The sequence below is a fragment of the Sciurus carolinensis genome, chromosome 11 (assembly GCF_902686445.1).
Source record: "Sciurus carolinensis chromosome 11, mSciCar1.2, whole genome shotgun sequence".
In the NCBI taxonomy this organism is placed as follows: Eukaryota; Metazoa; Chordata; class Mammalia; order Rodentia; family Sciuridae; genus Sciurus; species Sciurus carolinensis.
In genome coordinates this window covers 126,213,604-126,239,963 of record NC_062223.1, presented here as the reverse complement: position 1 = coordinate 126,239,963, position 26,360 = coordinate 126,213,604, and the positions used below count along the sequence as shown (strand labels likewise).

Below are 26,360 nucleotides of genomic sequence, written 5' to 3'. Positions count from 1 at the left end.
TTGGGTCAAAGTTCTGTGGGTTCTTGTGTCTCTTAGCTCTCCAACCCCTGTTCCCCAAATCTACACTTCTTAAATCCTGGACAACATTTAAAATAGAAATGCACAGGAGTCCCTGGTCCCAGAAACTTACTCCTTCCAAAAAATATAGTCCCTATGCCTGTGCCTCAACCTCTATGTCTTCCCTCAAACTTACCTAATCACCTTTTCACCCTGGGTTACCCACTGTGTCTGATTGTACTGTCCCACTTAAGACACCAGCAGCTAGCCTTGCCTCTTCTCTGGCAGGTCTGACCACAATCCAAAGGTGATCTTGTCAAGTTCCTAAGACTGGGATATAAAGAGCCTCAATAGCACAAAGTAATGGCTATGATCATGGATTCCAGAGTCATACTGCATAGGTTCAAAATCCTGTCTCTGCCATCTGCTTCCTCATTCAGCTAAGGTTACTTACTTAATACATCTGTAAATGGGGATGATATAAAATGGGAAATGATCTCACATGATGTTGTGAGACGCTAATAAGAATTACTGACTCGAAATTATGCCCGAAATATAGTTAGTGCTATATAAGTGTTAAATAAATAAGGAGCCCTCTGTATAAGAACAGCAAACTCCACAGCCTCCCACAGAGGTTCTTCCCCTGACATCAGACTCATTCTCAACTCACCCACCTATGCTTTTCTTCCAGAGCTGGGCCTCCAGAAGAGAGGATGCTGTCTGGTGCTGGGCTACATGGCCAAGGACAAGTTTCGGAGAATGAATGAAGGTCAGTTAGAACCTCTCCACTGTTTCAGGGGTGATATGGAGGGAAGAAGCTAGGCCCTATGGCTATGGTACAGAGGAACCAGAAAAAAGAATCTGAGACATCTCAGAGAGTGGGCAGCTGCAATTGATTATCATGAAGCTATTCACACAGTATTGTGGAGAAGAGCAGCTAATGCCTGAGACACAGGATGCTGACCCATAGCCTTTTCTTTATGCTATCATCCCTCCTCCCTTTGAATCCCCTACTTCTCTTCCTGTCTCTTCCCTACCTTTGTTTCCCACCCACCTACCAGCCATTTAAACTTGCTTCTCTCAACTTTCTAAATCAAATGACTCTGTCCTTCTCTTCAATCATTCACATTTCTTGAATGTCTGTTGAATAAATAACACCTTGCAGGGAACTTTGGAGAATCCTAAAGAAGAATAAGGCAGCGCCTAGACTATAGTAAGTGCTATCTGAGTGTTTTATTCTCAAAGAGCTTACACTCAAAAATCTGTTCTTTTCCAACTCCATTGGTCTGCCTCTCCCTCCTACTCACAGGCCATTCTGCTTTCCTCTTGCACTGGGTCTTTCCTTGGAGGCTTGTCTGAGTCACAGAAGACTTGGAGAAAGTATTAACATTGACTCAGAGGTTTGGATGGGAGAGGAGTGCTGTCACTTATGGGCCTGCTGTAATAAAGAACCAATCCTCTCCATCCCCAGCCATCTGTCTTCGTGCAGCTAATAACCCTCTTCATCAGATGCCACAGACTGTTTGTCAGGATTCAAAAGTAGATAAACAATGGCAGGGGATGCCATTTATTCATTAAAGTCAGACAAATGAAGCCTTGGCTTCCCATCAACCCTGCTCGCCATGAGCTAGGCCCCTTCCTCCCAAGGCTCAGAGCCTCTATAGCCTCATCCCCACTGCAGGAAGGAGGAGGAAGCTCACCTCCATAACCTCTGTCCCCCAGAGGCCAACCATAGCATAGTTCCAGGGCCATTTTCCTATGACCTGCAACTGACTCTGCTCCCAGCCCACCATACATAACACCAACACCCACATGTGCACCAGATGTGAGCACTTACCAGCTATGATTCTGCCACAAGCACCCATCTTGGTGACAGTCTGATAGGAGTTAGGTCAGCACAGTTAAGCCTAGGAAGCATTCATCTCCCCTTTGCCAACTCTCTATGCAAGAAGGCAGCAGCTCCAGAAGCCACTTCTCATTTATGGGAACCCCATGGCTGAGCACAGTCAAATCTGGGTCTGCATATTCTGTGTCCTGCCCATCAATCTCTCTCACTGACCTTGTTGCTCACAGACCCCTTTCCAACACTGCCACCTTAACAAGAGTGCTAGGCTAAAACTTTCTATTTGTGGGAACTGACCGTGTGCCCTTGTCCATGGTGCTGAATAGACACGTTCTCTCGCTGGTGGTGCTCATTAGAGAAGTTGCACCAAGGTTCCTAGGGATTAGAGAAGCCAAAAAGTCAGGAGTTGGGTTGTATTTGAAACCCCAAGCTCCAGGGGTCTGATCCCAGCTTCTAGGTGACCAAGAAGATGAGGGGAGGTGAGCAAACTGAGCCTACATAGGTGATGAATTACAAGTCTCAACTAACAAAACAGACAGGATAGGAGGAGGGTGTGAGTGAGACAGGAGAGATGCACTAGCCACCTAGTCAGCTTGGGCTCTGGAGGAGTGGAAGACATGAGGATGGGAGGAGGGAGGGACTTCTTCCACTCCAGACATCCTTGCTACATTATACATCTTTCTCTCTCTGTAAAGTTCACGTGCCCAAACTCCAACACATCTTCAGATAAGAAAAGGCATCTGCAAGCTTGGAGAGCTGTTTTATGGTTTATAATTATCTCATACTAATACCCAAAAATAATTATAATTTCCACATATTAATAATTGAACTGGGATAGCAGTCACGACATTAATCAAGAAATAGAAATCTCTGTCCATGCCATACAACACATCTTGGTATGAATTGAACAATTGGCAAAATAGTAAAAAATAATTGTTTTTCTTCCAGTTACTGGAATTAGTAAGATACCGCAACAATTAGCTTCTTCTTCTATTAAAGATAAGGTGGCGATCATTATATTTCCAATTCAGAATGAATACAAAAGACCTGCTTGTGCTGTACAAAAGCATATTTGTTTTGTCTAACAGTATCTTAATAGGGTGTCTGTCAACCAGGGAGAAGTGGTCCCCTATTTCACTTGTTTCCCTGTTAATTTGCTATCCTTTTATTTTCTTCTCACTCCACTCCCCCCCTCCTCACTACATTCCAAAAAAAAAAAATAACAACTTGAGAAGGAGCAAGAGGAAATAATGAATGAACAGGAGCTTTATAGATCCAGGGTTTATCATAAGTTAGAATAATCGCAATTGGTGCTGTTAAACTACACAAAGCAATAAAAGGAAAATGCAATTCAAAGATCATTTAAGGAGGCATGTGATAGTCAATGAGAGGTTTGCTCTATTTGGGAGTGCTTAATAGCTTCACAGAGAGAATCTGCAGCATTCACAGGAATGGAGGTGGTTGGTAATGCAGCGAATGTGTGTGTGTTTGTGTGTCTGTGTGTTTGTATGTGTGTGTGTGTCTGTCTGTCTGTGTGTGTGTTCTTTCCTATTTAGACTCAACACATCTGAGGCATCCAATGGAGATATGAACAAAAATCAATGTAGGGCAGACAAGAAAGAAGGGAATCGAGACAGGTTGGCCATAAGAATATCAAATTTTTCTGTCGTCTCTGTCTTCCTGTGATTAAAAGCACCACATTTTAAAGCAATTGCAGAGAGGAGATCATTTCTTTTATGCATCAAACATTCATTGAATATCAAAAAAATTAGATCAATTTTTGTAATAAGTGTCAGGCATTCTTGTAACCACTGGAGACATAAAAATGAGTAAGACATCATCCCTGTCCTCAAGGAGCTCACAATAAAAAACCACTTAGGCACATCCACAGAGACCCTGCCTTACACCTTACCTAAGTTGGGTACCCCTCTTCCCCACCATATGCTCCATCATGGCAACCAGTCTATTTATTTTGCTGCACTTCATACAATTTACAATTACATATTGGACCTAGAGTTAGCAGCAGGAGGGAATAAACCTTGCTTTCTTCTTCCTCTTCCATGCTGGGCCTTAGCCTATTGTCTTGCACATATGAAGATGTCACTCAAATTTTATTTAAGCATTTTATTCAAGTGAGTGACAATAAAGGAATGTGCAAAGTCACCTGTAGGTACCGGGTGCATCTTGAGAAGAAGCTTATCCAGCAGAGCATACAGATGCAGAGAGTTCCACCAAATGAGTCTCCACATTCAGCAACTCCCAAATCCTCACTTCAATCCCAGGACTAAAGTCCCTTCCTGGGAGGCCAGAGCAGAGGCAGGTAAACAGATCAGAAGGGCAAGGTCTTCCCCCGGGTAATCTTCCTCCTCTCCACACTGGCGTTCCTGCCTCACCCCACCTACTGCTGGGCTTTCTTGGGATGACAGATATTACCTATCATCTCTGTTCTCATTGTTCCCTCACCCCTCATTCCAACACACACACACACACACACACACACACACACACACACACACACATACACACACACACTCTTCACCTTCCTTTCCCAGATCTCCCCTTGAAGACTCTTTCCACCTGAAGCCACCAGAACCACTCACCTTCTTACTGCATGTGGCTCACACAGAGTTGGTCCTCTTCCTAGGCAGAGTAGAACGCTGTCACAGGGTGTCAGGTGAGGAGCTTTGCCTGACTCAGAAAGTCATGTCCCTCCATGTTGGAACTATAGACAACCTCGGAGATGACAGTGCAGCCTGCCAACTCAGGAACATTGAGCAACTTACCAGGATCAACCCGAAGTGGACTCTAGTCCAGGTCTATGGACACCCAGGACTCTGGGAATTCTTAAAGATGAGACTGAGATTATGAATAGAGCACAAGCCCCCTAACTCCTTAGCTTGGCTTGGTTTTTCAGGGTGACTGGAAAGGCAGAGAAAGTGGTGGTGGCCAGGATAAAGAAAGGGCAGAACACAGGAAAGAGTTGGAGCAAGGAAACAGCCAGAAAAGACAATTCCTAAGGAACCAGAAAATTCCATGATAGAACTCCTGAGAAGGGGTAATGGGGAAGAGGATGCTTAAGGGGTGAGGAAGTATGAAGCTTTGACCTCCCCTCCCCAGCAGTCCCTGAGGCCAAGATGCGCCTGCATTGGAGGGCTCTCCTTCTTCATGTGGGGTGCCCTCCCCAGTTGTAGAGGGGTTGGACAGCAGATTTCTAGGACATTCAGAATCACAGTGACCGGCTGCTTCTCTCAGCTCAGTGAAGGGAAAGCAGAAATGCCTCCCAGCACTGTCCCTTTCATCTTCCCAGGAAGAAATACTCACGAGTGATTAGTAAAGGCAGCTATGCTCACTGCACACTCCAGGCTTCCTGGGGAGGGGCTAGAGCACCTGGGAAAGAGAAAGCAGGATCTGCAGACAGTTGGCCCCCTACAGGCTCTTGCATGGCCCAAAGCTGCTAGAATTGCCATGGTCCTAGTCCACGTTCTGTGTGCAAATGCTCCTCTACTGTGGTGTCCAACTTCACCTCCCAGCCCTATGAGGGAGACGGAGCAGAGACAGAGCCCTGGGAGGATGGAAATCTTGCATCTCCAACAGCCCTGAAATTATCTGTGATGGTGTGGGAGTTTGGTATTTCTTTGTACATCCCATCCCCTAATCCATAAAATTAAGCTTAAAATTTCCAGCGTCTCCTTCTTTATGAAAAGAGAGAGAGAGAGAGAGAGAGAGAGAGAGAGAGAGAGAGAGAGAGAGAGAGAGAGAGACCCCACAGGGTGTGCAGTGAAAGGAACACTTTGGAGTAAGGTGCCAACCATAAACACTTGTCCTTGGCAAGTCTCTGACATATGGATTTCAATCTTCTCATTCAAGAAATTAAATAATGTCAGATAAGATCACCTTAAGGTTCTAAAATGTCATAATGCAAAACTAATTTGGCTCTCAATACCCTGTCTGCACCTTGTTCTCATCTCCTATCTCATAATTATTTGTTTGTGTGGTACTGAGGATTTTGTTATTTGGGGTTTAGGAGTGCATTTTTCTACCACTGAGCTACATCTTGAGCTCCCATCTTGTGAGTTTTAAATGCCCTGGTCACCAAAGGAACCAGTACAAGGACGTCGACAGACGTTGCTTGACGACCTCCTAAGAAAGATGTGTTTCTTTCTTCTGTGTATTCCCATGGAACCAAATCAGGCCATGTCATCTCCACTCTTGGTGGCTTAGAGGCAGTTCAGAAGGACTGCAGATGAGCTGCACTTTTCTCAGAGCAGAGGGGAAGCAGGAGTGGGGTGGCCTGGGGCCTCGGCCTGAGGACCTGACCCCAGGAAGAATGAGCCTCGCTGGTACAGCTCTTCTCACCCACACTGTGGCAGCCACAGTCCGGCTCATGCTAAGGGTGCACAATCATTTTCCTGAGACAGTTTCTCCACTGCCTGCCAGAGCCCTTGGGGATGTTGGCTAACACTATCATTTTGTTATTTGGGGCTTTTGGGTGCGCTTTCTCTTATTTCATTTTTCTTACTGATGTGTTTTCTTCCACTGGGGCTGCAAAGCTGGTTATTTGTATAACGTCCCTGTTTATTATTTATGGCAAGACTCAGATTTCCAGGGTACTTTATGATTGTTATTTAATTCACTCAGCATCTTGGAACAAGAGACCCACTATTTCCATTCTCTTGCCATGATCTGATGGCGGATTCGAGAATTATGTCCCAGGTGCATTCCTCTGGCCACCAGACATCTCTCCTACCAGGAGAACTGTTTATCTAAGGCTGGAGTGTCTGCTAGGCTGCAGAGACCACCTAGATCCTTTTCAGATTTCCTTTTCCCTCATGCCCATATCCAGTCCTCACCAAGTCCTAGGACATTTACCTTCTGAGTATCTCTAGAATCCACCCGCCTCTCTCCATCCCTGTCCACATGCCCAACACCCATCCCCATCCCCAGTCAGTTCATTTTCCACACTTCATCCAAGGCTTATTTCCAAATACAAACCCAATCATGTCATATTCCTCTGGAAAATATTTCAATGGTTTTCTATTACTTTTTGGAAAAATGCCCAAATTCTTAGCATGTTTTGTAAGTCTCTGCATGACTTGGTTCTTGCCTACCTCTGGGGCCTCATCCTACTCCCTTAATATTCTGTACCCCCATCACATGGTCCTTCTTCCTGCTCCTCAAGGAGAGTTATGCTCCTGTCTGTATGGGGCCTTGGTTTCCCCTATTTCCTCCTCTTGGGATACATGTCACACTGGACACACTCCATTCCCCAACGCCTCACATGCTAATTCTTGCTCATCCTACAAATCTCAACTCAATTTTCCACCCCACTGAAGCCTCCTCTACCCACCCTCCCCAGTTGAGGTCAAGTAACTATACTATGTTCTCTTGTAGAAACTTATCCCTTTCCTCTTAATTCAGTTTGCATATAAGTTTATATTACAATTGTCTAACTGATAGCCATCTCTCCTGTCAGTCAATAAGCTCTGTTTTGTCTCTGAGCCTAGCACAGAGTTTGCACAGAATGACCAGTAACAGCAAAGTAAGGACAGTGACCTTTTCAGTCCCCGATCCATGGCTTTAAGATGCTGGAACCGGGCAATTTGAGAATCACAAACTCTTAGAAAAAAATTAAGCAATCACCTGGAGAAGAGAAAATTGCAACTCAGGAAAAGCATGTGACTTGCCATATAACACAGCTAGGGGACAGTCAAGCCAGAACTGGAAGTCAATCTTCTGATCTATCTAGTTCTTTCTCCACTTCACTATGCTATTCTTAAAGTCTGAGGGTGACATTGTTAAGTGGATCAATCAGGGATACCTGCCTGCCACAAGTGGGTTTGGGGCCATGCTTTGAGACAAGCAGCACAGGTCCTGGGGGATAGGAAGGGAAGTAGATTCTTTAGATATCAGCATGGGCAAATACACAGAATAAAGTCATCCCCTTTTGTGGCCCAGCCCTGCGCCAGGCACAGAAACTCCCAAAAATCTGGACATGATCTCTGTCCTCAGAAATTGTGGCCCTTCACTTGGAGATTTGGGGCACACTTCACACCAGTTGTTTCATGCTTGTTTTTGGTTTTGGCTTTTCATTTTAGCATCATGACTAGTTCACATAATGATCAAACACTATGGCTTAGGAGCCAGAGAAATCTAGATTCAACCCCAGATACAGTCAGAGCTAGCTTAGCACTGTATTACTAGAGACTCTTGAGGCTAGGAGGGGCAAAATGTCATCTAGTACATACCTCCTCTGACAGTTCAACCACAGGCACCAGCATAGTAAAGACTCAATGAATACTGAGATTCTGGTGCTCATTTATTCACTAACCATATACTCAATCTTTCTCAATGCCTGGCACCAGGCTAGTCCCCTGGATGTAAAGGCACAGTCTCTGCCCCCGAGGACGTCAAACATACAAGCAATTATAATATAATGTCACAATTACAGTAGTCAAGGATGAATAAAGAACTTTGGGAACAGAGAAGGAAAGTTCCATCAAACTGTAGGCCAGAGGAGAAGAACCCAGGATGGCTTCCAGAAAAAGTGAAAGCTAGCTGTTTTTATTATAAGAGGTCATTGTAATGGACTTTTATTTAACCATAAAGAAGAATGAAATTATGTCATTTGCAGGAAAATGGATGGAACTTGACAGCATTATGTTAAGTGAAATAAGACAAACTTAGAAAGTCAAGGGTTGGATGTTTTCTCCATCCATGAAAGTCAGAGAGAAAAAAAGGAAAAGAAAGGTGAGGATCTTGTGAAAATCAAAGGGAGATCAGTAGAGTACAAGAAAGGAATTGGGGGAGGAAGGAAGGGAGGAGAAGGGGGAAATATTGGGGAATGATATTGGCCAAATTATATTGTTATATTGTGTTCATGTATGAATACGTAACAAGGAATCTCACCATTATGTATAATTATAATGCAGCAATAAAAATATGGGGAAAATAAATAAATAAAAAGAAGCCACTACAATTTAAACTTCAATCCCTCCAAAGACAGGAAACTCACTTCTAACCAAGCCCTGGGAACTCCTTGACCAGGCTCTCACATAGGGATTCCACATACAATGCCCCTTCCATCCAGAGTCTTCATTTTAACATTCCAACTGCACTGATGACAAAGGGACCAATTGACTTGAGCAGTAGCCACTGACAAGATCCTGTGGTCCCCCAGTGCCAACTGTGTCCTGAAGAGGCCTCCTTTTTTCTCTCTACCTCTCCTTCTCCATCCTCATCTGGTCTAGAAACTTCATCTTTGAATTGATTGAATGCTGACCCTCCCCAGGGTCTGCAGGAAGTCACAGAGGAGTGGGAATAAATGAGGGTGCTTAATGGCCTGCAGTGCCATAAAGTTTTTAGAGCTGTGCACTGGAATGAGCCAGTTCAGGCTGAGATGAATTATCCAGGGCTTTTATCAAAGGAAAGTCAATAAAAACCTGAAGGAGCTTGCCCCACCTCCACAGAGCGGTCACGTCACAGTGCCAGGCCAGACTCCGGAGGCAGCAATCCCGAGGCCCTGTTTCCCCCCACCCACGCCACCTTCTTCTTCCCTGTGCCTTCCCTTCTGAAATGTATTCGTTTCTATGGAAACGGTGTTGTTACTTGTATGGGAGGAGTTTAATGACATTCAGAAGTACCAAATCTAGTCCATTTATATAATGGTTTGAAATACACATAATGGCCTATGGAATATAGGACACCGTGACAGTTTCAGTAACTACATACGGAGTGTGGGATAAATAGAGCAACGTAATAGTCCCCAACTCTAAGTCAAATGGACTAGGAACAACCACCATTCTTAGTAGTAAAGGGAAGCACTTCTCAACCATTATTCATGAAAGGATCTCAAAACCCTACAACACACCGCTCTCCTCTCATCGAGGCTGGACACAGGACCATGGCTCCTCTGCACCCACTAAGGTTTGACCAGGAATCAGGCTGGACAGGTACAAAGGGGAGTGTGTGGCTGTGGATGATCCCTGACATGGAAGGGAGCAGGTATTTTGTCTGGCCACTGCTTTGGTCAACCTGCTGTCCTTATTGTGCTGATTGAGAGGCTGCACTTGTGTCCATTCTTATGTCTCATTTCTGTTCGATTTAGGATTTATCAGGTTGCCAACTGTGTGCCTGGGAGAGGGGGAGGGAGAGAGATTAGTCAGTTCTGGAAGATAGTCCCCCAGAGGAGACCTTAAGTGACGAACCGAATGTAATCATTCATCTGGAGGTGCAGAGGGGACCAGAAAGACTGTAGGGAATTGCTTTAGGAAATAGGAGGTCAACACAGGGGTGTCATCCAACCTGTCACCACTGCAGGTGACTGAAGCCTGATCTCAGTGGGATCTCTGACAAGTGCTGTGGAGTACATACCTCAAAGTTAGGACACGCGAGGAGTTAGGTATTTAACAGCAGCTCCTATGGGGAATCCATCGGTTGAGGACTGTTGGCTCCAGGTACCATTGGCCTGCTCTGTGTGAGGGTAGAGTAGCTGCCCTGCAGACTCTGAAGTGGTCATCCTGCGGGATCCTGGCAGGGCTACCTTAGCCCTCAGAGAACTTTGGATCCAGTGGAGAGACAACATATAGTGAAAGAGCTGAAGCCAGGGTGGTACAAGAGCCAAAGAGATGTACAGATGTCACACTCTTGGGACACACAGGGGGAGAAAGCCATTTGCTCTGAATGGAGAGACACTGGGGGACCTTTTGTCCAAGGTATGTGGTTTTATCCCATTTTAAGGATGAAGAAAGAGAGGTCTACAGAAACTGAGTCATTTAGGTATAAAGACATGCAGCTGTTATAAAGTGAAGAGGCAAACACTGGTCTTCTTACCTCCACTTTGCTTCCAGGAGCTTTGTGTGTTTGGGTTATGTGAGTGGGGTGACATCCCCCACTGCCATCAGACAGACCTGAGTGAGACCCAGTGTGTGTCCCTACTTCTTCTTAGCCCAGAACTACCTCCCCACAGTGCACAGACAACAGACTGTGACAGTCTGTTGGGACAGTCAAGTGGGTCCCTCTGATCCTGCTCCAGAGGTAGGTGGGGCTCACTGTGCCTGATATTGAATGCACTCTCTTGGTTTCTCTGCCCAAGGGATGCAGGAAGAAGAAGAGTCACCCTGGGTAGGAAACCCTTCAGCTGCTATGATCCCCTAAAGCATGCCTTTTCTCTATCCCCAACCCCTGTGCTCTTCCCTCCCAGCCTTGTCTCCAAAAATGCAGGGCAGGAAGGACAGCGTACACACACTTCCCTGGAGCAGCATTTCTATGGCACGTTAATAGGTTTTCTGTGAAATACAGCCTCCTTGGTCAGATAAGGTGGGAGAAGGCTAGGTGAGGCCTAATTAAACAAGTATCGTCTAAGGAATGTCTCAGAGACTTTAATACACCAAGGGGCATGACGAAGCATCAGAAGGGGAAACAGTTCACAGAGTTTCCCAAACTCATTTGCCCACAGAATCATTTTTCCTATAGCATGCAGTAGGCCTAGCGTTCCTTTGAATCCACCTTGGGGAATAACTGTTTAAGACCTGAATCAGACACTAGCTAGTTATGGGAGCTTGGTCAAATAAGAATAAATTGTGCCTACCTTGCAGGGACAATAAGAAACATGAATGAGCACTCTTTATAAAGTACTACTCAAAATCACACTATTATTGATTTACATGGCACAAACACACTCCATTTTGGAGAATAGTTCATTAAGAGTCAAACAAAATAAATGTTTTTAAACATTTGTTCTGTTGCTGACTAGGTATGTGACCTTGACCTTCATCTCTTTTAGCCTATATTGTCTCACCTACAAATTGGGTGTACTCTGGATGCTAACCCTCTACCCTCCATGTATTTCTGTAAGGATAAAATATGCATAATGGCTATGCAAGGTGCTTGCGAAAAGTATAAAGTGCCATCAAATGCAAGACATTGTTATTAGTGTTTCAGGTTAATACCCTCAATTCAGTCCCATTTGTGCCGAGATCAAAACAGAAGGTGTGTTGAGGGAGGGGAGGGGAGGGGATAGTGGGAGAAATAACAATGACTAATAGTCTTCATCCATATTTATAGTGTTAGGAGTCTTGTATGAGCATGTCACTGAGGGGAAAAACATGAATATTTCATGAATAAATGGCTAAATATATATTAAAATGAAATGGTCAGAAAAAAGTCCTGCTTACCTGTGCTGGAGAGGTCAGCACAAGCTCTGGACCTGTTCTCCAGGGAGTTGGAGCAGCTAGTCAGGAGGGATGATCTCAACCTCTCAGTACCAATGAGAGTGTGTCCAGGGAAGACAGGTGAAAAGAATACTGTCCTGGGGTATAGAAGAACTAATGCCTACTCCATGTACCCGCTGGGTAGCCTTGGGCAACTTCCTATAGCCATTCTGGGCCTCCATTTCCACACTGTAAAATGGGTGTGAGGAAAATCAACCCTGAACATTGTGAGGTTCCAATCCAAGCTCAGCTGTTTGGAAGAGGGTTTTGTAATACACATAAGTGGGACATGTTATTTTTCATTTATCTGCTCGATAGACATTTATGGAACATCTACTATATGCAAATCCCTGCCACCACAGATATTTATTTATCACTTATCATTTCACATGGTTTAATCATTGCCACAATTCCGAGAGTTATCTTCTCTTACTCCCATTTTCCACACAAGAAAATAGAACTTAGGATTGCCCAAAGTCATACAGCTAGTAAATTGCAGAGCCCAGGGCTACACATAGCTAAGACTTTGAGTTCTACACTAAATGGCCCATCCTGATCCCTGATACTGCTGCAGAGTCAGTGGGGCACCTTGCCCTCCAACCCCTGCCTGCTCTTCCTTGATCTATAGGTCCCTTGTTCTTCCTATCACCAGAACATCCTCCCAAGCTGAACACAGTAGCCCTACCATCCCCTCTTTAGACCTGCAAGGATCCCCTCCCTTTGTTTTCCATCTCTGCCTCCTCCTCTTCTAAGCTTCCTCCTGGCTATCTGTCCTCATAACATAGTCATCCTGGGATTCTAATTTCCATCTCCATTCATCAAGGACTCAGCCTCTCAAGACCTTGGGCAATGAATATCACTTATCTGGGCCAGCCATCAGGTGGTGTGGAGATTGAATACCTCCCACCCCTAAAAAGCCCTTAGAAGATGGAGCAAGGACAGATAGGGCAGTACCAGGTTAAATACAGCCAAATCTACTCCGCTCCTGATGGATGTCCCTGGAGCCTCCCCTCGATGCCAACTCGATGCTCCTGGCTCTGTCTCGTCCACCGCACAGCATGAAGACACAACCATCTCTGCAAATCTCCTCCCTGTAGGGCAGTTTCATGTTATCTTGCCTCATTCCTTCTCCAGAGATGAGGAGATTGTTTTAAACCTACCGCCCCACCAGTCCTGCTCCTAGCTTCCAATGCCATTAAGTTTCATTATAACAAATAAACACCACAATGACATTTATAAGTTACCACTGAGCACAGAAGCACAAATATGAAGCAGATAAACTGCATTTGATCCAAATAATTACTGCAGGCAATATTGGGCTTAGTCTGAGCTGGCAGCCGGCTACCGAGTAATTTATTAGATTGCGTAAGGCAATGTTGCACGTTGAGTTTTTCATTATTGTGTCTTTTCCCCTCTCCGTGGCCTAAATAGGTTAGAGGAGTTTAGACAGTGCATGGCCAAACAAAGACAGTCTTTGCTCAAGCAGATTAGGGTCGGGAATGTTGGCCAAGTGTCCAGGAATGGCTGCTTCCCAAACAACACCAGTGCTTGGGAAAGAAGAGAGGACTTTGGCGATTACATTAATGTTGCCCTCCAAGGATGGTTCCCTATACTCCCCAACCGCTGGCCCAGATACAAAAAAGGGACCCCGTGGAGGGAGTAAATGACAGAGGCTGGATGAAGTCCCCAGGACACACAGCCTGGGTTTCTGCTGCAGACTCTCAGCCAAAGACCCTCTCTATCAAAAGGCCCCTCCATAATGCCAGGTAGCCCTAGGCAGCCCCAGACCTCAATCCCAGACCTGTCCTCCTGCAACCAATAAAAGGAAGGAAGGAATCGCCAGCCAACTCTGCAAAACAAAGCAATGAGAGCTGGCTACAAGCAGCTGCGTCCCTGCCAAACACAAACTCATAAAGTTTGATTCAAGGGGTTACAATACCTCCTATTCAGCGTCCCTCCTGCCCCATTCTCCCAGCCTTAGTAAATTACCCAATAAGCAGCAAGGACCTGTAGTTATTGTGCAGTTAAATGGTATTTGCCCAGTAAATCCTGAGCAGAGTACTAACGGTGATATACAGTAACTAATTACGGACATGAATTCTCTCCCCAAGACGCCAAGTGTTACCAAATATTGCTGCATTTAGGGGAGGAGGTTTGAAAGCTGTTCTGTTCTCTCCAGTGAAGCCATGAGTAACTCTCCTATTAGAGAAGCTGTCGACATCTCCAGGGGCACTCCAGCTAGAAAATAGAGATGTCCTGGGTGGTAGACAGGGATAGGGCCACATCTCACAAGATGGCCATTCACTGCCCCGATCCCATGCCCCAGCAGAAGGGCCTACCCAGGAACCAGCTGGTCCTCTCTGGGTCGTCTAACAACAAATAAGTGGCTCAGTACTACAGTGGCTGTTGCAAAGGCCCAAGGCTCCAGCAGTGCAGGGAATGGAAGTCATTACTCACTAAGCCCAGGATGGAGCTAAGAAAGCTATTGCAGGATCTGCTTCTGTATGGAGTTGCACCAGGGTAGGGTGAAAAATGGGCAATCCATCAGCCTGGGTGCAGATGATTTTTGCCCTAAATTATTATTCACAGAGCTGACCTCAGTCCCAAGGCACTGCAGGAGTATTGAAGGTTTCTATTGTCTACAGGTGGGGCAGGGGCAGCATGAAACAGATGTCCCCTCGCATCATATCTGTTTCTGGAGTACAGTTAGTGGACACAGAAGTCAGTCCTCTGCTTCCTAAAGAGGAAACATACAGACCAAACATCCTCTGCTGAGTACTCTCGTATAAATAAAGACCAGAACTGGAATCCAATGATTGAAATCCTAGATCCTTGATTAGGTTACTTAATGTCTTTGAGCTTCTATTTTCTCATCCATAAAATGGGAATGGTTCTGTTTCTAAGGATCGTTGTGAAAATGGCTAGCCTGGAGTTGGGACTACCCCTGCGTCCAAAGAGCTCTATTCCACAATTCCATCTTCCTGTGGCCAACCCATCTTCTGAGATGCCTGGGCTCAGAGACCCAGACTGAGCCTCCTAGAAAAGAAGAAAACCCCTCCTCCCATCCTAGGCAACCCCAGGAGCCTGCATACCTCCTCTCCTTTTTCTCAATTGCTTCCAGCACAGAATCTCTCCTTCATCAGCATTTCCACTTCAAACATTCAGGAAGACTGGACAGTCATTGCAAGTGAGCTTTGTTCTCTTCGCTGCTGCATTCTCAGGTTGCTGCAAATAATTGAGCCCTTGCCAGGGCCCATACTAGGTGGTGATAAAAGAGGCAGAGGGAGGTGGAAGAGGGTTGAATCAGGAGGTAGACTTACATTGGGACATTAGTCTTTGAGCCCAAGCTATTCAAGACTTCACATCGGGGCTGATGATCGAACTTTCTCCACAGGGTGTTGTGAGAGTGGATTAAGTAAGAGAATGTATGTGAAGTACTTTGTGAAGTATAAAGTGTATACAAGAGTTAGTTGTAGTTAATATCCCAAACCAACCAGAAGACTGGTCCCAGGATCCCAGGGCAGTGAGAAGAAGAATCGCTTTTTTAATTAGGACACATATATAGTCAGCTCTCAATTATCTGTTGGCAAATTGTTCCCATTCCTGGCAAATGCTATCACCAAGATTGCTTAATGAAGTCCTCTGTTAGCATTTCACAGCTTCTTATTTTGCTCTTATTTGCATGAGGCCCAAAGGGAATGAAAGTCCTTTAAAGGCAAAATCAGTTCATATCCCCATCCCTTCCTAGGGAAGGTGTGATCCAAAAAGGTATAAGCTTACATGAGCTTTGGACCGGTATCAAAGGTGATGTTCTTCAAATGCTGAGTAGGAGACGGGGAGAGCGCTCCATCATTGGGTTCTGTGTGTGTGTGTGTTTTAAGTATTAAGAATTCCCAGAACATCAAACACATCCATATTCAAACATGAATACCAAAATGCATTTCAAAGTCAAAAATAAATGTTACTTAGGATTATTCATTATTTTGGGTTGTCCATCATTTGGATTATTCACACTCCTGCTCCTCTCCATTAGCAAAGATAATTAAGAATTGATTGTATTTAATATCCAAGAGGAGAGAGATTCAGGACATTGCACTGAGATTATTTACTTCCAGTTGGGAACAACTCCTGCAGCCACAAGAAGACTCCTCTCTGAACACCAGGTTTAAGCTGTGATTCTCACTGCAGGCTTAGTGAGGGGGACCAAAATACCTTGTTCTTGAGTCCAGCCTGCCTCAGCCACACTGCAGCACAGAGTGTTGGGCTTACATTCATATATATCAATGGAACATAACCACCTTGCCCTTCATGGAACACCTGCAGATCCTGAAAACCACACTGCACCTTCTGAACCTCTGAGCATTGCACAGAGACTTTGGTATATACCATAGGGGGCCAAGGGCAAGATGGGTCCCTGGGCTCTACCTCAGCTCTGCTTCCACCCATTGTATATATTGTGTTCCATGTGAGATTTCCATCACAAAAGAGTTGCATAAACTTAAAAGGATGTGAAAACTGCAAACTTTGTCCAGAGCCTTCACTGAGCAGATGGAAAAACCAAGCACACTCAGAAAGAGATACCAGTTTGATCAAGGTCACACCTTGACCTTGAGAACCAAAGTGAGAAAGAACCCAGCCCCTGAGCCCTATGCTGTTTGCATACAAGGATGCTTCTCAGATGTTATCCAGAAACCATCTGCAGTGGGATTTTGGAAGGAAGCTGTTAAATACAGATGTTCAGCCCAGCATAGCCCCACTATCTCAGAACCTCTGAGCTGGAGTCCAGGAAGGTATATTTTTAGCCATTTCTTACGTAAGGGGAAGTTTTAGAATCACTCTAACTGGCAAGACCTACAACAGCATAAAGTGATTATTTTAAGATATTTGCTTTAAAAAAAAAAATAATGTTTAGGAAATGAATTTTCCCCTAAAAAGTCGAGTCCTTCAGAGATTTTTCTTTTACTTTTTTTTTTTTTTGCTTTTATTATTTTCTCCCCAAATTGAACTTTGGATAAATTAGAATGAAGAGCATTAGGTTTGGGAAGAAGGGGAATGACAGATTAACTAATAGTCTAGACCCTGAATTTTATGGAAATGGAATCTGTGCTTCAGGGAAGGGCAGAGTCAGGCCCAAGGGCACACAGCTAAGAGGTGGCAGAGGCTGCACCACACTGGTCACTGGTACCTTCTGGGCCTGGGTACTCATGGCAAGGACCCAGCTTTGCTTGTCTATACTGTAGCCTGTAGAAAAGAGAGCAAGAGACTCTGAGCATCATGGAATCAGCCAGTCCACAGCCCAGTTTCCAGCCTGTCTCAGTGGTACCCAAGCTGATGTCCTCTAAGAGGCCACTGTGGACATGCTTTCTGCCCACAGTCAAGGCTTCAATTCCCTCTGGGGCTAACAACATATAGTTCTATCACCACTCTTTAGCTCTACTTCCTCCCCTGCTTCCCCCTAGTCTTCCTTTGGTGATGGTTCCAGTGAGTGCATATCCCAAACCAGAAATTACAAGGACCTGAGATACGAAGACAGGAACATGGGAACATGGCCTGAGTCCCTTGACCAGACAGCAACAGGACTGAGACAGAACCAGTGTCCCTGCTCCATGGTCTCCCTTCTGCACTCTCCCACCACTACCACATACCCTCACTGCTCTGTCTGTCCCCATCCACCTCCAGGTGACCTCTGGCAGGGATGGATGGGCTCCCTTACAAGCACCAAAGAGTCAGTATTTTAAGCAGCACTTATCAGTGTCTTTTTGGCATCCAGACCTTGGCTGGATCAATAAAGGAGCCCCTCTCCCTGCCACTAATGAGCACAGGGCAGGCTCTGGCCAGGACTGCAAGACTGGTAATCAGTAGGCAAAGGATTTATAGTGACTTTGGACTCACCCTGCCTTGGCCAGCCCAATTGTTCTTCATTAAAGACCCAGGCTGTCCAGGACAACCTTGGCAGGTTGTGTGTGCTGAGGAGAGATGTGTGAGACTGGGAGAATCACAGACTGCCTGGGCTTTCCCAGCTCAGGCAAGGAATAGGGTGAAAGAATGGGTGTTTATACTTCCTGCCCATCATCTGACCTGGGAAGAAGGGTCCAACTCCCCTATATAAGCTCAGACAAAATTCTAGTCCTTTCTGGAACATTTGTGATATTGGCAAGCTCCTCCTCACTTGCGTATCAGAATCAAGTCACCAATGGTTATAGATGACAATATTGGGGTTGAAGGTGTTTCTAAGTCAACAAAGGTCTAAGAGAGACTATGGCAAGAAGGTCCCCTTTTCTACTCTTGCTTGGTTCTTCTAGCTTTTCTGTTTATAATTCCAATCCCAGACTCAAGGATTGGGCTAGATGACCTCCTAACATCCCAACAGAGTTCAAACCCTGTGCAAACTTTAACAAGAGTTAGTGTTCCAGCACAGGCAGCTGGTCCCAACAATCCAAGCCTAATGTAAACTTGTCCCTCTTAGGTAGTCATATTAATGTCTACAACTTTTCATTGGAAATAAAGTCTCAGATGAACACTAGATGAGAAGCTGTAGAAAAACTTCTCCTATGCCTGGTCCCTTGTGCGTGTTCAGTAAGTGTGAGGTAGTCACACCTTCCCCCAGCTGCAGACCCAGAGATCCAGGGTGTCCTGACCTATGTGACTCCAAGCTCCCCTCCAGTGACACACCAACAACTGCACTCACTGCCTCACCTGAAACCAGCTTTCCTTTTGACTGTGGTGGTGGGGGGAGCAGGGGGTGACTGGGGCTTGAATCCAGGGGTGCTCTACTACTCAGCTACATCTCCAGATCTTTTTATAATTTTATTTTGAGACAGGGTCTCACTGAGTTGCAAGGGCTGGTCTTAAAGTTTTGATCCTCCTGCCACAGCCTCCTGAGTTGCTGGGATTACAGGCATACACCACCACGCCTGTGCAAAACCAACTTTCCTTCCAAGAGCACGTGGCTCCACCATCTTCCTGCCCTGCAAGCCGGGACCTAGAGACCCATAAGCCTCCAGCTCCCTCATCCCCTATCAATTCTGTCTCCAAATGGCTCCTAAACCCATTTCCTTCTTTCTGCTGATGTAGCTTTAGTCTGAGCTCTATGACAGCAAAATCTTCCTGATCAGTCTTCCTATCTTCAGACTAATCTCCTTCGCCCATCCTCCTGTCACTACTATGATTTTTCGAAAACTCAGATCTGAGCTTGTGGGTCCAAAACCTTTGATGACTTCTCATTAAATGCCAGCTTCTTAGCTTGCACTTGTGCCCACCTAGATTACATCCTACTAAATACATCCCCACACACGCTGTATGTACCAGTCACACTGGGTTTGTAATGAGAGGGGTAGCTGCCATTGTGGAAGGCAGGAAGGGCTTTGTGCTCTTTACAGCAATGTCTATTCTATTTTAACAAATAACCCAACAAGTAGTGTCTGTTACCCCAGTGGGGAAATCGAGGCTTAGAGAGACTAAGCAGCTTTCCCAGGGGTACATGGCTATAATGACAGTACCAGAGATCAACCTGAGACCTCATGGCCTGGATGATTTCTCTCCTTCAACACACTCTGACCTCCACACTTTGCTTAGGTTGTTCCCCATTCCCGGAACATTCCTTGATTCCTCGACCTTGCTTACCCTTGCAGGCCATTTCAGAAGCCAGCCCACTATGACTCCTCCCTTGGGACTTTGTTTATCTTGCTTTTGCCTTTGATCCCAGCTCTTTGTGCTTATATCTGCTTCTTCCAGGTTCTAAGCCCTGATCAGCAAAAAAGCATAGCAGCTTCTCTTTTGTACCCTGCACCCAGCCACGGCTTCAGAAATGCTGAGGTGGCCCCAACTCCTGCCTAAGGCCACCAGAGTATGCCTAGGGTTGGCACAATCCCTGACATCCCTTAGACCATCCATAAAAATCAGATGTATTTTAGATGTCAATCAGTGGACCAGCACATTCCCATCACTCCTGATCCTGTGCCCCTGTGTCACAACAGGGCATTCTGGAAATCTGAAGCTCACTCCTCTGCATCAGAAGCTGGCCCAGTACTGAGCTGCAGTAAAAAAAAAAAAAAAAAAAAAGCAGAAGTCAAGACTCGGGCTACCAGAAGGAATCTGAGCTATCCTGCCCCACCTAGCGTCATTCTGGTATCCTCAGGGCTGGCTCTTCCTTTTCTCCTTCCTCCCATTAGCTTGCGTCTTGGGACAAGGATGGTTTTCCTTAAGCTCATAAGAGGCAATTTGCTGCACGCTCAGGCTGGGAGAAAGTTGGCAATAAATATTCCCAGTACAAGTATTCATAAGCCTTCCCCAATTGGTCACTAATAAAAGAGCAGACAGTGATATCTGAGCCCTTTTTGCATGACTGACCTGCTGCTCCAGGAGACTAAGGCTGGCTGGGACAGGCTGCAGCAGAGCCAAGGAGTCCCCCACAGTCAGATCCCTCACCTGCATGACAGATGGATAGGAAGAAGTAGATATCTGATTGGGTCCTACTTCAGATATGGAAAAACTCCATTCTCAGCTGGATCCAGGACCCCTCATGACAGTTGCTGCTCTGGTCCCAGTTTTAACAGTCCCAGGCTCAGAAAAAACTCATGGATTATGATGCAAGTAGGAACAATCCTTCAGTAGGTGCAACTCCACATGCCAGGATCATTTACCCACAAGGCCTGTCATCCTCACAGCAGATTTGTAGAGTAGATATGCCCTCTCTATTTTGCAGATGAGGAAACTAAGGCTCAGAGAGGGTGAGGAGCTTTCCCCAGATCACACTACTAGTGACAGGTCAGAGTTCCTTCCCAAACACGTCTGACCCTGTTTATTCTCTACCATCCAGGACTCAGACCCTGGCATGTGACCCACTGGTCAGGTACTCCAAGTGGGTGGCTAAGGGTGGGTATTCACTCATACTTCTTCCTGTACCAGAGTGACATGTCTCCTCCATCACATTCCCCATATCATGATTCCTCCTCCGTGTAGTTTCTCTGTATCCCCCTCCCCAATTCCCACACTTAAAGTAAGCCCCTCTTAAACCCTCAAATAACTTTATATGACCTTTCCATGAAACTGATCACTTGATCCTTTGTAATTCAGTGACCTGTAATCAAGTGTGACTATCCACAGACTCAGTACGTTTTAATGCATGTCCTGAGAACTGAGACCAGGGTAGCAGGATTTCAGCGGGGCAGCCATGCATGCACACGTGTTTGCAAAACACAGGCTCCTTCAAAGCAAAGGCACTCATCCCAAGTGACTCAGACATTCTGTCCAGGTGTAGTTAAGGACAATGGTCATCCTCACCCCTCAACCTGCTCTTATGATGAAGGCCAGGTCTAAGTGGCCAGTTCAAGATGGGGGAGGAGAGTGCATGCACCCTCCTCTTGCACAAGCCCCATGGCCTCCCAGCTGACCTCCAAGCATGGACGAAAAGAGGGAGATTGTAGTGGGACAGAGGGGCATGTAGTATCCCTACTACCCTCATCAGATTCAGTGCAGAGTGTGCACCAAGTCTCTATTTCCTCTGTCACACAAACTACCCCAAATCCCAAGCTTTTACACTCATCTGGGTGGTTGCCGCTTCCCACCACGGTGCAACTGTGGTACAAAGACATTAACTACAGAGTGACAACAGACTTGGAACCAAAATACAACCTCAGAAGACTGGGGTCTGACAGTGGGTGGCAGGGATGAGTCAGTACCTTGGCTCCATGAGCCCAGATTGGGAAGACCCCAACACCATGGGCCTAGTGACACCGGCTATTTTCCTACTTGCTCTGTTCATAGCACCATGAACTCTTGGGTCTTAAAGACCATGCAGACAATTGTCACCTCAGAGCTCCCATGTGCTGAGTAGGGCCTGGCCTGTGCAGAGAAAAAGTTTCAGAGGGGAGGAAAGGTTCAGAGGAGCTTGGAGCGAGGCAGGAAGAAGAAAAGGAAGTGGAGAGGGAGGGGCCAAGATCCACAAAGTCTTGGGCACAGTAACCTTGCTTCCTCCACTAGCATTTCTGCTCTAGAAAAAAAATTCTCCCAGAAATTCTAAACCTGAGGCTTTCTGACATTCTGTAAGAACCAGAATTTTTCAATCAAAATCTGAAGTGGTTGACAAGGAATAGAAGCAGAAAAGGTCTGACTGGGGAAGGGGTGGGACCCAGAGGGCAGATCCATCAGTCTCCCGAACACCTGGTGCGCAGGCGCGGCAGCAGCCGGGCCCCAGTGCACTGCTGGAAATCCATCACTCTGTGTGAGTCGGGCTTCGTAACCTCAACCTCCCATGTCAAAACAGCTCTTCCCTCCCCAGGAAATAATTGGGATAGAGGGATGATCTGCGGGGAGGTGGGGCGAGAAAGAGGTTTGTAAGCTCTTCCAGAAACATGAGGTCTTCAGCTTTTTAAATGTTTTGCTGCCAGACAGCAAAGACCTCCTGCGCCAGATGGTGGTGATTTTTCCATGCTGTCTTACACTGCCAGTCCCCCAAAAGAGACCAGGGTGAGGGGGTGCAGTCTCGGCTGGGAGCTTGGGGGACTGATGGAGAAGCAGGAAGCAGTGAGGAGGGGACTTCTATGGGGAAATGAAGAAAAGCAGTCTGGAGGAGTCCTTAGGAAGGAGAAGCCCTGTTGTCCTGCTTCTGCTCTGCCCTGGACTGGACAGTGGGCTGGGGAACAGCTGGCAGGAGGAGTAGGACAGGAGGGGAGGGCACAAGGCTGTGCTGAGAGAGAGGCTGCAAGACACCAGTAGCCTGCCCCCAACCCGTCCTCAGGACCAGAGCCCTCTAAGGACCACCTGATGCCCAGCTCCCCTGTCCCTCTTCCTGGATCAGTCTGCACCTCTCTTCCAACACGGGTCGCCAATGCTGCCCCATTTCCTCCCACTGGCCACTCACCAACACCCACTGCTGCCAGTCTAGTCATACTGACTCAGCACCTCTGCGTGGTGCTCATGTGGCCCCATCAGGATGGCCCAGATTGAGCTCACCCTCCTTTTGAACCTTCTCCGTCAGCCCTGTTCAGCCCCTCCTCCTCCTCCTGCTCCTGGTTCCTACCTGTGTGGGTGAGGGAGAACTGCACAGGAGGGCCTATCAGACCCAGGTTCCAAACTGCCGCCTCTCCACTCTCCTCTCAAGCCCAACATCCCTCCCTTCCTTACCATGGGATTAGAAAAGTCCAGGGGGCTCCTTGGTAAAGGGCTCTCTCAGCCTGCCCAGGCCACAGCAGCCTGATCATGCAGGGGACACACATAGGGTATGGTAGTCACCTGAGAGCTCTGGCATGGCTTCATCTCAGAGTCTGGGTCCCCAGGTCTGCAGGTTCTTCCAGGAACAGGACCCCCTCCTTGCAGTGAGCAGAACATTTTTCTGCTGACACTGAACCCTCCAAATGTGGGGGAGTTCAAGTGTGTTCCCATCCAGGCCCACTACCCCACCCTGCACGGGACACGCTCACACAGCCTTTCTCTACAAATGGAAACCAATTCAACACTAGTCAGACAAGGAACCCAACTGGCCCTCCAAGGCCCAGGGGATTCCCCCAACTCCACCAAGGCTAGCAGCCACATGGGACTGTTGCCCACCTATCCTACCCCACCATCAGTACGTGGCTCACAACTGGCCACATGCCTCAGACATTTGTGCTTGTCCACCCCAAATGCCAGCTTTGAGACCCACCTGAAAAAACAAGGGAACCAAAAACTGTGGTCTGCCTGCAAACAGAAGCAGCTGTTCTCCACAGTGAAATACCATCTCCTTAATAAGCCATTGATGCTAATTGAAAGTCCACCTCGCCTTCCCCTGTCCTGTCAATAGGAACCATGTGTTGTTTCTGGGCCATGCTTCCCACCCATAATCACATCCCCATCCCCATGAAGGTCAGCAGCCCATGACCTGGTGTTCAAGATGGAGAGCAGATTTGGGAAAGAAGAAGAACATTCCTGAGGAAAAAGGGTCATTTCCACTGAGCACTTTTTGTAAGCCAGGCCCTAAGCCAGATGCACACTCTCAATCTCCTCAGTGACTTTCTGAGATGTGTGGTATTGTCCTCATGTTATGGATAGGAAAACTAAGGCTTGTCAAATCAGTGGTGTTCGTGCCAGATTTCAAACCCAGATCATTCTGAATCCCTGGCCCCCCTCATTACTCTAGTAGTGGCCCCCCACTACTCTACTTCCTCCATCCCAAATGGCTCCCCAGTCCACAAGGTGAAGGGACATATTCTTTGGGCTGAGTGGATGTTAGGGACAGGGTGATCAGAGCACCCGGAGGTCTACACTCACCCTCTCAGGAGGCTTCCCTGGCTAGGCAGTCAGCTCTCACCCACCCAGAGAATCATGCCCATGAGGACATTATACCCAGAAACGATGAAGGAAGTCAGCCCACTTCCTCCTTTAGTACTGGCCTAGGGCTTAAGGAGGTTCTGTGAGTTCCCAGAGGTGGGGACTGCATAGTAAAGTGTGTCAGATCCAAATAAGGACCTTAGAATATGACTCTGAAACAAGACTTTTGGGGTTGATGTCCTTTCTCGCTGCCAGAACCACAGACTCCAGACAACCTCATCTTCACATGGGTCTAATAGAGTACCCACATCATAGGACTCAAGAGAATTCAATAAAATAATCCATGAAAAGCTCTTATTATGTGTTTGACCTTCGATAAAAGTTAGTTATTATGAATTTTATAACAATGAAAATATTACTTAAAATACTTTCTGACATATGATGGGATTGTGTCTCGACAAACCCCTCATAATTTAAAAATATCGCAAGTTGAAAATGCATGTAATATACCTAACACACCGACAGTCACACCTTGCAACACAGAATGCTGCAGTGTGGTCCCCCCTCCAGCTCTCACTTGTGTGACTGACAGGCAGCTGCTGCTGGCTGCCACCGCCCACCATCGTCGCAGGAGATGACAGTATCATGTATTGCTAGCCTGGGAAAAGATTAAATTCAAAATTTGCTGTATAGTTTCTGCTACATGCGGATCACTTCCACACCCTCATGAAGTTGAATCATTAATGCAAACCATCATAACTTGTGAACTCTGTATATAATTATAAAATACGTATATTGTTTATAGAATGTATGTAATATGGTCATTATATAAATAGCAGTTATTTGCATAATAAGTAATGGTTATATACCTCCTTTCTTTTATCCCTCCTGGTGGTGACCAATACTATAATTCACCCTCAACCCCAGCTCAGCCTTGTTGACCCATAACTGGGAAGCAGGCCACATAAGAACCAGGGAAAAACCTTCAGTCCAAAGATCCTATGCCTCCTTTAGATGGTTTAAGAGACTGCCTGGCTGGTGGGGTGAATACTAGCTTGAGAATCAGAATTCAGGCTCTAAGTTCTTAATTCAATGTCCAATATGGGATAGTGAACATAGACTCTTGGGTGTGAATTAAACCCAGGTTACCCATGTGACCTTGGGCAGGTCCTTCATTTCTGTGAGCCTCGATGTGTCAGTTTTCCGTCACTATAACAAATACCTGAGATAATCAATTTATAAAGAGAAAAGTTTTATAAAAAGAAGTTATTTTGGCACACAAATTTATTTTTTTAAAAAAGTTTTATTTTGGCACACAGGGAGTTTCCAGTGCATGATCCAGCAGATACATTACTTTTAAACCTCTGGTAGGGGAACTGGATGGCAATGGCAGGGAGCATATGGAAGAACAAAGCCACCCACTCCCTGGCCGTGAAACAAAAGAGAGAGGAGGAAATCAGGGCCCCACAATTCCTTTCAAGGACGCACCCTCAGTGACCTACAGACCCCCTCTCAGGGTCTACCTCTTAAAGTTCCCACCACCTCCCAACACCTAGGCCTTTAGCACCTGGGCTTTTGGGAGACATTTAAGTTCCAAACTCCAGTGCCCAGTTCATCTGTAAAATGCAGGTGACAGTGACCACCACACCTTGTAGGTGTAGTGTGTGCATGTAAAAACCTGGACCTGGCAGTGATTTCTTTCTTTTTTTTTTTTTTTTTTTTTTTCTTCGTAAAGCCTGAGTCCTCGAGATTCTGGCCATTTCCCTTTATTTTTCACCTTTTTCCTGTATGGTGTGCTCAGCACAATATCTGCCTGGTCAGTGGTTTATAATGTGAAAACAATTTTCCTACAGTGACCACCGATCTCAGAGACAAACTAGGGTCTATAAGATACAGGCATGCCATGTTCACACAGGGGGCCAGGCCCTGGGGACAGAAGAGGAAGAGACAGCTGTGACCTCTGTCCTCAAGTGAAAAACACTGTTCCTTCACTTTTGTTTCTTCAACATCAGTCATAGTAGGTGCTCAATAAATATCTGGAGAAATGGAAGGAGATGAAGGGGAGG

General features: G+C 46.2%; 1 protein-coding gene across 4 annotated transcripts in view; it reads left to right on the top strand.

Annotated features, from left to right (window-relative positions):
• The window catches only part of Kirrel3 (kirre like nephrin family adhesion molecule 3), a 568,427-nt gene that overhangs the window by 440,036 nt on the left and 102,031 nt on the right, over positions 1–26,360 (top strand). For all 4 annotated transcript variants that reach the window (XM_047517042.1, XM_047517040.1, XM_047517041.1 and 1 more), the window contains exon 3: positions 689–766. In XM_047517042.1, coding sequence (XP_047372998.1) covers positions 689–766 — 78 coding nt within the window. The remainder of the gene's footprint in view (positions 1–688; positions 767–26,360) is intronic.